At 39.0% G+C, this 11,893-nt stretch overlaps 2 protein-coding genes across 2 annotated transcripts in view; both read left to right on the top strand.

Moving 5' to 3' along the window:
* LOC109862343 (splicing factor 3B subunit 3) overlaps positions 1-1,921 on the top strand; it is a 10,364-nt gene extending 8,443 nt beyond the window's left edge. Inside the window, exons 11-12 of the mRNA XM_020442372.1 lie at positions 226-604; positions 674-1,921. Coding sequence (XP_020297961.1) covers positions 226-604; positions 674-1,162 — 868 coding nt within the window. The 3' untranslated portion in view covers positions 1,163-1,921. The remainder of the gene's footprint in view (positions 1-225; positions 605-673) is intronic.
* Positions 1,922-5,561: 3,640 nt separating this feature from the next.
* LOC109862344 lies at positions 5,562-9,363 on the top strand. The gene is made up of 5 exons (XM_020442373.1): positions 5,562-5,901; positions 6,013-7,087; positions 7,164-7,318; positions 7,515-8,633; positions 8,732-9,363. The coding sequence occupies exons 1-5, from the start codon at positions 5,597-5,599 to the stop codon at positions 8,832-8,834; spliced, it is 2,757 nt and encodes a 918-aa protein (XP_020297962.1). The 5' UTR covers positions 5,562-5,596; the 3' UTR covers positions 8,835-9,363.
* Positions 9,364-11,893: the final 2,530 nt, after the last annotated feature.

Below are 11,893 nucleotides of genomic sequence, written 5' to 3'. Positions count from 1 at the left end.
GTGCGTGCGTGCGTGCGTGCGTGCGTGCGTGCGTGCGTGCGTGCGTGCGTGCGTGCGTGCGTGCGTGCGTGCGTGCACGCGCATGTGTTGAAAAATGAGAACTGTATCTATCTGTATTTTGATGTTAGTTTCGCAGTGCTGACTACTGCTGTTAAAAATGATGTTTTCGCTGACTGCAATAATTCACGACACAAAAGTGATTAACATTGATTGTTCTGGTTTCAGAGTAAATTCAGAAGGCACCAGCATCGAGCTGCAGCATAAATCCCTACTAGACGAAGTACCTTTAGCCATTTGTCCATATCAAGGCCGCGTTTTAGTCGGTGTAGGAAGAATGCTGCGGCTTTACGATATGGGTAAGAAGAAGTTATTGCGAAAGTGCGAAAACAAACACATCCCCAATGCCGTGGTCTCAATCAATGCTATTGGTCAGCGTATCTATGTCAGTGATGTGCAAGAATCCGTGTACGCTGTGAGATACAAGCGTCAAGAGAATCAATTGATTGTTTTCGCAGACGACACGCATCCAAGGTGGATCACGACCACGTGCGTGTTGGATTACGATACCGTTGCTACCGCCGACAAATTTGGGAACATAGCTGTGGTAAGTTTTTTCTTTTAAATGTGTCTCAACGTTTAGTGTGTAATTGCTGAATTGTGTCTTTTCTGACAGATACGACTGGCATCTGGCATTAATGATGATGTGGATGAAGATCCAACCGGTAATAAGGCACTGTGGGACCGCGGGTTACTGAACGGTGCGAGTCAGAAAGCGGACACAGTTGCTTGTTTTCACGTCGGTGAGACGGTAATGTCGTTGCAAAAGGCAACTCTCATACCCGGTGGTTCCGAGAGTTTAGTCTACACAACTCTCAGCGGCACGGTGGGCGTGCTGGTGCCGTTTACTAGTCACGAAGATCACGATTTTTTTCAGCATCTGGAGATGCATATGCGATCCGAGCACCCGCCGTTGTGCGGTCGCGATCATTTGTCTTTCCGATCATATTATTATCCTGTAAAAAACGTAATTGACGGCGATCTCTGCGAGCAGTTCAACTCGATCGAGCCCACCAAACAAAAAAGTATTTCCGGCGACCTCGAGAGAACACCGTCCGAAGTGTCGAAAAAACTCGAAGATATACGTACCCGTTATGCGTTTTAAGTTTTCAGATCAAAATATCATCACTCTTGAAGCTTCGGTTTTTTTGTATATTCATGTTTTGTCTATTAGTTAAAAGTCTTGAGAATTAGATGCAAATCTATTGAATCTTATGCATAATATTCAAACGCTAATGTATAAATTTTCAAGTGTCAAAGAAATATACTTTTCCGATTGTTAAAGATGTTTCGTATACATTTATATCGAAGATACGATTTGCATAAAAAGTCTCGAGAAAAGTTTAATATATATACATATTTCTTATATTTAATAAGTTCATTGAATATACATACACGTAAACTTTTAAAATGTGTATATGTTAGCGTTAAGATAGAGTTGTATATTGAATTTTTTTACACTGTGCATGGCACACAGAATAAAAAGTATTTTAATAGTTTCAAGAGGTATCTGTAAGTTTTGTATTTCTATGACAAATAATAAAAGTAGTTACAAAAAAATCTTTCGAAAAAAACAAAAATTGAGAGAAAATTTGATTTATTTTACTACGAATATTTTACAAGATTATGCGTGAAAGTTAACATTAATTATGACAAAAAAAACTTGTGAATAAATTTTGGCGTGCGCGCAAATTTGTATTTTGCGAATCTACATATATATATAATGAGGTAAATCTCATATTTACTACATAATACTATATTATGAAACACTTATTGTTTTTTATTTCAATAATATTACATATAATATCATCAATTGTTTGCTAGTTGTCTTATACATTTTCACACTGAATATTCATTTTATATTAATTTGCATAATTGTTGTAAAAATATCTTTGGATATATTTATTAAAGATATACATTTTAAATATGTATTATTAATATGTTATCTTTTCTTTTCAAATTCAATTATATGTATTTATTCAGCTGCTTGAAACTACTTCATAGGTCTCATTATTTAACATAGAGTAAACTGTTTATATAAACAAATATTATATAAACAAATCATTTTTGTGAAAGACGTATGAAAAATTTAGAAATACATTCCTTGACAGAGATTCATGTATATTTTTGTGCAAATTTCCTGATTCCCTGTATATAAAAATAGATTTTGTGCGTGCGGTATCGCATATCGTGAAATGCATGTTGCTTGCACTTCGTATCGAGTTCACCGAGTAAGCGTGTCAGAATTAAATTTTCAATTGACATCGCAAGCGATAAACTGTCTATAACATAGCTGGGGGGGGGGGGTGATGATAACCAGTCAACCGCCGAGATCGATAATCAATGAAAAAGAAAAGAGAACGGCGATCGTGTCTTGATGCTGAGTAATGCGATAAGAGTTGCTATTTTTTTTTTTTTTTTGCGTACAACTGGTCAAAACAGAAAGAAAGAAAAACGATGCAAAGAAGGGTGCGCAGTCCATATTCGATAGCCTTACCAACGGAGCGAGGAGGCTGTGCGATGTACGCGCTGCTGACAACTATACGTATTAGGGACAGCAGAACGTTTGTCGAGTAACGGCGGAGACGATGTCCTCGACACGCTTTGCTTCGTGGCACGAATGCATTAAGAGACACGGAGGAGAGATCGTCAACTTTCCTAAAGAGGTCCGTCAAAAGAGAAAAGCTGCGGCGGTATAGCATTGCACCACTTCTTTTTTCTATCTAGTTCGACTATCAGGCATTTCAACGGGACAATGCGAAGAAAGATGAATGATCAGAAACAACCCAGATAGCCAACTGAGTGCAAGTTGTTGGCAACTTGCCACAAATATTACTCGTATGTTTTCAGCAATGTAACAAAAGAGTGTATCCTCTTTTCAGTATGTTCTTGCCAGCAACAGTTTTCAAAATATAATAACAGCAAGTTCTCAACAACTCATCGGCAATAAACTTATATTATTTTTCTCAACTTATGAATAAAAATTATTGCTCATATATTGCTCACATATTGCTGACTCACATGTCATAAACATTGGCTACAACAATTGATTGATAATAAAACTCAGCATATTGATACTGAATTGACAAAAACATTTTCGTTGCATTAAATAAAAACAACACAACAGCAATTGGCGAGCAACTTAATCTATATAATGATTTGCTTCATATTGAGTTTTCACATTTGGCTATCTGGGAAATTTCTAATATAACGATCTATTTCTGTACAAATTATTATTTTTTTAAATGGAAGTTAATTTCATATTATCTAAATTTAATTAGGTTCGTGTTACGAAAAAATTCTTCGGTAGAAAGAATAACGTTTTTTTCACCAAGATACGATCAATGATGCTCAATTGAAGCAAATCCATGGAGCGGTTACTAGAGCGCAAAAATTCCGATAAGTAAAATTCGAAACGATGCACGGAGCAAGATGTAGTCTAGGAGAATGTAACCACACGAATAAACAAATAAAAAAATTGTGTGACATCTTTTATAAAAATAAGTTTTTTAGTTAATAAAAATTAACAGAATTTTGATTATTTGTAGAATTCAAACTTTTTCTTACAAAATAAATCTTATATAAAATATCCAAGATAGCCAAATGATAGCAGTATGCACGCAGATTTAATCAGCACTTCGCAGCAGATTCCACTCAGCTGTGTCATATGAGTGAATTGTATAGGCACGATATGCAAGGAAAGCAACACAGCGAAAATATAGAAATAAATGAAGACAATAGCACGTTATGCTTCACACACACACAAATCTGCATACATTTATTTAAGCAAGTTCTACTTGATAGATGCAATAATATATTTGCATCACGGCGTGACAGATTTATATTCTCTTTTTTCTGCTTTTCTGTCGACACTAGTTGAAATAACAGATTACGTTTGATTTCTGGTATAAATGTATTATTACAGACTTTGTAAAATATGCTCATTCAGTCTTCATTATCTGAGATATTATGCATATTTAAGCGTAACTATACTTAGGATTTATGAGTTTAGGATTGGGAGAGGTTGCTTGAACTACGTCTATTCTCGAAAAGATTATACATTTGGGATTGCATCTGTCTCTGAAATGTATTACATCTGGACTTTCCCAAAAACGATAAACGTGATTCTTTTAAGATCGAGCATCACACCCACAAATTTCTATTTTTTTTATACTAGAAAACCTGTACATTAATATATACGATTCCAAGCTAAAGAAGTGTGCAAGCGATGCGTTGCAAAATCCGTTTGATCCGATCTGATTGACTAACAAGAATTCTGGAGTGCTTTAACCCCTCGCTCTCGACTCTCAATGCGTGTCGACAGAGTGTTATAGACGGTGAGTCGTGTGAGAAAAAGAGACGAGAACGAGAGCGGGAGTGGATCGATGCATTGAGGCGCCTAGCAGCCAGCCAGGCAGGCGAGGCTCTCCTTCGCCAAGCGCAGAGAGCTCAACCCCGTTCTTCATTTGCCCCCTGCTCTGGTGGTGTATGGCTTGCAGCAGCGGCGCGCACGGTGGCTGCCTTCCCTCCAGGGAAAGTATGTGATAGCGTGCAGTTGCGCATCGACCTCTGGGGTGTGCACGACGAGCGGGCGAGTGGGTGGGTGACACTCCTCGTGAGTGTAGCATCGGTGGCAACGTATAGGCGGGGTTCCTCACTTTCTCCGTATCTGTCTTTCTTCCAGCGAGAAGTAGTACTCGACGTTGTTGTTGTCTCACGATCAAAGCCGTGGGAAATGTCGTTATTGGTGCTGATAATCACTGCCAATCGCGATCCGTGATATTTTATCGTTAATCTAGCTCGTATTTCTCATCGTCGAACCAATATGCTGTCGTTCACCAACATCCGAGTCGCATTGTCAGAATTGTAACTGTGATATGCATGTTTCGCTGATAGATTATTATGGTAATTGATTACTCTTTATTATATTTGATAAATGTGTATGTGATAGAAGAGACGACTGTTAAGAGTGAAACAGATATTTATGATACGTCGAAAGATATCGGGCCGATCGATTTAAATCTCGGTCGCTTAATACAAGGTGACACTAATACAATTAACTCGCAGTTCGTAGTTTAGCATTAATTCTTGTGTGATATGTCACGCAGTATCATTAAAACCTGTTTTAAATGTGTGAAAAATTACTGCGACTGTTTTATAATAGTTAACGCGCGTATGCAACAATTTCATAATTTAAATATATCACAAAGAATATCCACAAAGATTTCATATAGATAGAATTTTCTTCAAATTATATACAGATATACATATATTTTTGGTTTTTAATGAGCAGGAGATAGCTGATGCTGGAGGAGGATCCAATAACAACAATAGACAACCGTTCTATTGTACTGGTATCATCTCGGTGCTGTTGCTGTTGTTGAGCGCTAATACGTCAAGCGGCGGAGGTGGCGGCGTCGGCGGTAGCGGCGGCACCTGCGGTTTAGCCGAGCTGACGTGTCGCGACGGCCACTGCGTGCCGATCGACGCTTACTGCAACGGCGTGGATGACTGTGGCGACAGCAGCGACGAGCCTGCGATGTGCACACCGTGCAATCGCACTTATCACGGCCGCGAAGGACGCACGTACAAGCTGGACTTGCCAAGACCTTCCGAAGAGCGGCTGCCGTTTCTCTGTCACCTGACGTTCACCGCGGCCGGCCAGGGCTACGGCGAACTGGTGCAGTTGCTATGGGACGCGTTCAGCGTGGGCCGCGTCGACATTAATGCCGACAACTACTTTACCAGCTGTCCCGAGGGCTCGCTCCAGCTTGCCGAACTTGGCAGACACTTCACCGGCGGCTCCTGGTGTGGAGTCGGAGAGAGTCGTGCGTCCTACTACAGGTTCTTTTCGACTCTCGTTCTTTATAATACTTTTTTATAATACTGTTTGATCAGATGAGCGATTTATTTATCTTTTTCATAAATGTTTAATTTTTGGTGTTATTATTACAGTGAAACTAGCACGGTTACTGCTTCTATCAGGCTCTTCCATGCGCCATCCACAGTGCCGTTCGAATTCCGTCTTCGTTACCGTTTTGTCGCGCGCAATGAGGCAGTCGCTCGACTGGGCAAACCGGAACTGCCAATCGAACGGGGTTCTCCTGTACCGGGCACCTACTGCTCTCGCAACTTCTACGAGTGTCATTTAAAACAGTGCCGCCTGCAGAGTCCCAACTACCCGGGCGAGTATCCACGCAACGCCAGCTGCTTGATTACCGTGCGTCAGAAGGAAGTGCCTACATGCAAACACGCTATGATCTCCGTCAAATACACGCCCACTAGCTCGATTGGTCTCAATACCGCCGCTAACACGAGTCTCAGCGTTTGGCAAGACTGTCCGCCAGAGAAGGATCGTCTGATATTCCGCGATGGCGCGCGCATGGAAGACCCGGTGCTGCTGGTGTATTGCGGTGGTCCGCTCCCCCAGGTAACCGCACGCGGACCTGCGATGCAGATCGAATTCCGTAGCTCCGCTGTGGCGATACCATTGGGCGCGTCAGCACTGCGACTCGAGCTCGAGCTACGAGTAGTCTATGTTGACTCGGACGGTCTGGACTACGCGAAGGGCACGCAGGGCTGTCACTTCTTTATTAATGGTACTGGTGATGGCGCCAAGCGAAGCGGAATAATACGCGCGCCTTTGCACGCATTACCGCCCGGTTCCAGCTGTACATGGAACATTAAAGGCGTCACCGGCGACCGTATATGGATTTATTTCTCATCGTATTCGCAACGCGATCTGACCGGCAACGGTGAGAACAATGCAAGCGCTGGACAATCCATGACGGATAGCTCGTCACTATGCGCCATTAAACTCGTGTTCTGGGATGGCGCACCAAACACTGGCCAACCAATGGCCACTTTGTGCGACGATACACCCAAATTGTGCGCCCACGCGGCACTCCGGAACATCACCAGAAGCACGAGACCATGTACCGAAGATGAGAGTTATTTGACCAACGCACCAAGTCTGATTCTACGCATGGAGACTATTTTAGGTACTGCTCTTCATCCAGTTAACTTTCACGTAAGTAACAAGTCATTTATTTATTTCAGGTCAACGCGTTTTGTAATTCTTACTATTTTTTGAGATTTTTTGTTAGGCGCGATACGAATTCATCTCTACCATTCAACCCGGCGAATCTTGGGGCGAAGGTGTCTGCAGTCGGGTATGGCGCAAGGCGCACACCGGTGAGATAATGTCGCCGCGCGATGTACGTCTGTTCGGCCGTGGTGGTTCCAATAAATTGGATTGCAAGTAAATATTAATTTTTTTTAATTTTTGCTCTGTTGGATGGAAATACGCTGGAATACGCTGTATTTTAAACATAAAATCAAATATATCTAACAAGTAAATTAAAATTTAATAAAATAGAAAGATTTTACTAGTTTTCAAGCAGATATTCGAATTTGATTAGAATGCCGATTTACTTTGATATCATTGCTGATTCTAGATATCGCGTAGAAGCTAGTACCGGCGAGCGGATCCGTCTGACGTTGCACAATGTCAGTCTAGGCGAATCTACTATGTGCATGAGCGATTCGGATCCGCACACCGGTAGACCGCGCTGTGTTCAGGAAGTAGGATCCAGAGAGGCACGTTTGGTCATTTACGAAGCGCCGTGGAGAGATGTGAGGCTGCCCCGAGCATGTCTGTGCGATAACACGTCTTATTTGCCCCTCACATACATATCTTCAAGCCGGGCACTGGAGATCACCTTCTTGATAGATCAGCAAGCGCCTCATGAAGACTTCGAGACGCTTTTCTTTTATGCCAGCTTTGAACTCATTCGCGTACCGGAGTGTCCGCGTAAGCAAAGAATTCGCGGCGAGGGTGGCGAATTGAGATTCGTGACTCCTCCACTGTCAAGACCAGACATCTACTGCGAGGGCCTTCCGTGGCTCGTGGAGGCGCGCGAGAACCGTTCGCTTTTTGTTCTAACCTGGGGCTGGTTTCTGCCGTTGGAACCGCTTGTCGTCGGTTCCGACTCCTCGTCCGGCAGCGGTGGCGGTGATCAGGTCAAATGTCCGACCACTAATCGCATCCTCCTCTATTCCGGCTGGCCGCCAAAGTTGCTGAAAGTGGTGTGTCCTGCAGAACCTGGTGCACGCGAGTTCACCGTGCACGTATTCTCCGAGGAATGGCTAGGTTCCATCGAAGAAGGCAAATGGCCAGGTCCACCAAGACCGCCCGCTCTGTTACTCGACTTCGTGGCACGAGAATCCGGCCAGGCGGCTGCCTCTTGGCTGGAAATTTCCAAGAGTCGTGCGGCGCTACGCCGCCAGCTACGTCTTCCGGACAGAAGTGGCGTGGGCATAATGGAGAACGATACGAACGGCATGCCATTACATGTCGGAGACTGTCCGCACAAATGTCCCGAGCTGGGTGCGTGCATAGCCGCCAGTCTCTGGTGCGACGGTCACGCACACTGTCCATCAGGTCACGACGAGGCCAACTGCGGTAATGGAGCCCGTCTTCTTGGATTGCTGAAGCCTACTATATGGCTCGTTGTGACTGGCGTCGCTGGAATTGTCACTGCCTTTGCGTGCCTATTTACTATTCTTATTAGCAGGTAACGCAAACATCGAAAAGTAAAAAAATTAATATAAAAATTGTTTTGTCAGAAGTTAAATGAAACAATTTTGTCTTTGCTTTGTGTTCTCCTTCTAGATCTAAAGCTCGCACAAAGAGACTTCATTACAAAGGGACGAAGAAAAGCAAGAAGCCGCGACGAGCACCGACGGAAGAGACGCTCCTCGGCGCGGCATCCTGACAACAGCCACCCGGTTTCGTGGAGTATATCCATGTAGACCGGGAGACGACTGTCTAGCGACATTAATTCTGTTTCACCGTCCAATGACTTACTCTACTAATAAAAGGAATCTTCCCCTGTGGTGCCATAATAGAGTCGCGAGTGGCGGATTTTTCGAAATTTTGCTACGTGCTTCTTCCTTTCTTCGCATTCGTTTCCGGCATGACTCGCTCGGTTCGTTCTCACATACCTATACATATGTCGATTTGGAACGAAACAAATCTACTTCACCACCGAATGTCTTCTGTTCGTGCGATAATGATGTACTTGTTTGTGATAATCCTTTGTACTCACATATGTTTAATTACATTGCGTGTAAGAACACACGTACACTCTCATCATTTCTATGTAGATATTTAGATTTTTAAGTCATCTTATCGCGACGGAAAGTAAATCTCAAAATATGTAGCACTTAACTGAATTGTGCGAAAAATATAATATATCTTTCGAACGTTATCATTACCTGAAAAAAAATGCGTTTACATAGTGATAATTATTTTAGAGATTGACTAAATAAAAAGAGAGCAACTCATACATTTTCTCTCGCAAATTCTAACAAAAAGATGAAAAAATATATATACATATATATACTATAGAGATTAGAGATTTAGAGAGCAAAAGACAAAGTGCGAATTTTACGAATATATATATATATATATATATATATACATATAATATATACATATAAAAGATTATTCTCTTTTAGAATATATAAATAACAGAATTAATTGAATGATTATTTAAGAGTAATAAAGTGTATAGTTGTACTGGAGAATAACATGTCAGGCTGATTAAAATATACGTAGAATAAAAAAATCAGCTCCAAAAAGTACGCGAGATCCGCGGTGTTTTTTGTAACGGAGCTTAAAACTTCTATTTTTCTCGCTGAGCCTTATTATATAACGTCAGAAAAACAAGAAATTATATAAATTTTTATCGTGAGTTTTGTATCAAAATAAAAAATAATTTAGATAAACAACATGATAAAAATTTGTTTCTGATGCTATAATTGAAAATATAGTGGTTACAGCGAGAGAAAACAAGAGTTGATAAATGTACTGCCTTTTTCGAATGCAAAAAGAATTGTGTTCATATCAGTTTGTTATATAGAAAGTATGAAAAATACCGCGAAAAATCTCGAAAACTAGACATTTTACAAAAAAGTGTTTCAGATAAAAGTTGTAGAGTTTTAAAGAATCTATTTACTGGTCTTATCAGTTTGACCTTGAATGACATCGCTAAAGTCAGGACAAGATCACCTTAAATTTTTTTAAATAAAACATCCTATTTTTTATTGCAGAATCTTATTGCTTAATTCAAGAGCTTTCCAAAACACTAGAATAAAGTTTATTTTCATTAAGTACTTTTTGTCTTATGAGGATTGTATATTAAAGTAGTCGGTATTAGCATTATCTATTGATGTTATTATTCATTTCGAATGTTGCTTTGTCCAAAAAAACTATGTTAAGTAGGAAGTTAGGTTTTTTGTCAATTCTCTGCATCATGAGCTCACAGAATTCGTTTCGATCAAAATCATCTCCGTAGAAAAAGTACCGGCGGTATTCTAATATTCAACCTTCATAATTTAAAAAGTACTTAATGAAAATAAACTTTATTATAGTGTTTTGGAAAGCTCTTGAATTAAGCTATAAGAGTCTGCAATAAAAAATGGAGATCCATTAAAATAGAGATCCATTAAAAAAATTTAAAGTAACTTTGATCCGACCTTGGAAACACCATGCAAGGTTACACTGATACAATCAGTAAATTGATCCTTTTAAACCTTATAACTGTTATCTGAAACACTTTTTTATAAAATGCCTAGTTTTCGAGATTTTTCGCGGTACCGATACTTTTTACATCCTGTATAAAACTTTCATCTTTTGATTTCAGATACTGTAAAAAGAAATTTCTTTATCTTTATAGCTTAACACGATTGCTTTACACGATTCATTTCAACTGTCAACCTCGTTCCTGCGGCTTCTTGGTTTTTATATATTTGATATTTTTGATTTTATCGCTTAAGATTATATACGTATTATATTTTATACACATATTCATGTAAAATAATATGTTGTATATATTTTTATAAAATTATGTCTGATAATTTTTATTACTTGAATTTTTATAAAATTATATTTGATAATTTTTATTAATTATTTAGTGTTTAATTTAATTTAATATACAGTTTATATTCGCAATTTTCTCATATTTAGTATGGAATGTCAACACAAACATATTTTTCGTGTATATATTTATTTTTCTTCAACCTATACAATATTTGTATACTATAAGAGAATGAAATATAATAAGAGAAAAATCCAAAGTTGAATTTAGATCGTCAGGTGATATATTTAGAAGCAATATTCTAAAACAAAAGAGATTAACATCATTTGTGCACGTTTGAATTTTGTATTTATATTTATTCCTTTTTATTATTTTAAATAATAATACTTGTAAAATAAAACATATAAAGATATTATTGTAAAATTCAAGAGAACGAATGAAACATCGATCATTTTGCTTGATAAGCTTGATCATTTCATTGCCGATGTTCTAAAGAATTAACATACAAAGATTCTAAAGAATTCTTGAAGACAGTGTATATATAACACAACACATCCGAGAACTCATTATAAAACACACATTTACGCATATATATATATGTGTGTGTACATTAATAACTTTTAGTGACTATTATTCGATATAAAACTAAACATTTTTTAAATTCTATATTTATCAATACTATATTTATATGCTATTAGTATGTAGCACAAATTTATTTAGAAAGTTTATGAATTTAATAATTTATTTTAATTATTATATAGTGTTTGTCATTTGTAATAAATGTACTGTATTAATAGTGTATACATATGTAATAAGTATTTTAACATTCCATTGTTGTGGAAATTTGTCAAAAAAATTCTGAATACACTTCCTATATATACCCAGCAAACAATTTCTGTTTTTGACAATTTCGGCGCAGACTTTGGTAACAGAAACTGTTTGCAGAAATGCTA

This window comes from Pseudomyrmex gracilis, unplaced genomic scaffold (genome assembly GCF_002006095.1).
Source record: "Pseudomyrmex gracilis isolate BER0280 unplaced genomic scaffold, ASM200609v1 scaffold_1641, whole genome shotgun sequence".
NCBI lineage: Eukaryota > Metazoa > Arthropoda > Insecta > Hymenoptera > Formicidae > Pseudomyrmex > Pseudomyrmex gracilis.
This window is presented reverse-complemented; position numbering and strand designations above follow the sequence as displayed.

Bases quoted from the DNA above. Each gene is read 5' to 3' on its own strand.
- LOC109862344 (XM_020442373.1), top strand. From the start codon at position 5,597: ATGTGCACACCGTGCAATCGCACTTATCACGGCCGCGAAGGACGCACG. The intron at 7,088-7,163 runs GTAAGTAACAAG...ATTTTTTGTTAG, and splicing joins TTCATCCAGTTAACTTTCAC to GCGCGATACGAATTCATCTC. The intron at 7,319-7,514 runs GTAAATATTAAT...TGCTGATTCTAG, and splicing joins TCCAATAAATTGGATTGCAA to ATATCGCGTAGAAGCTAGTA.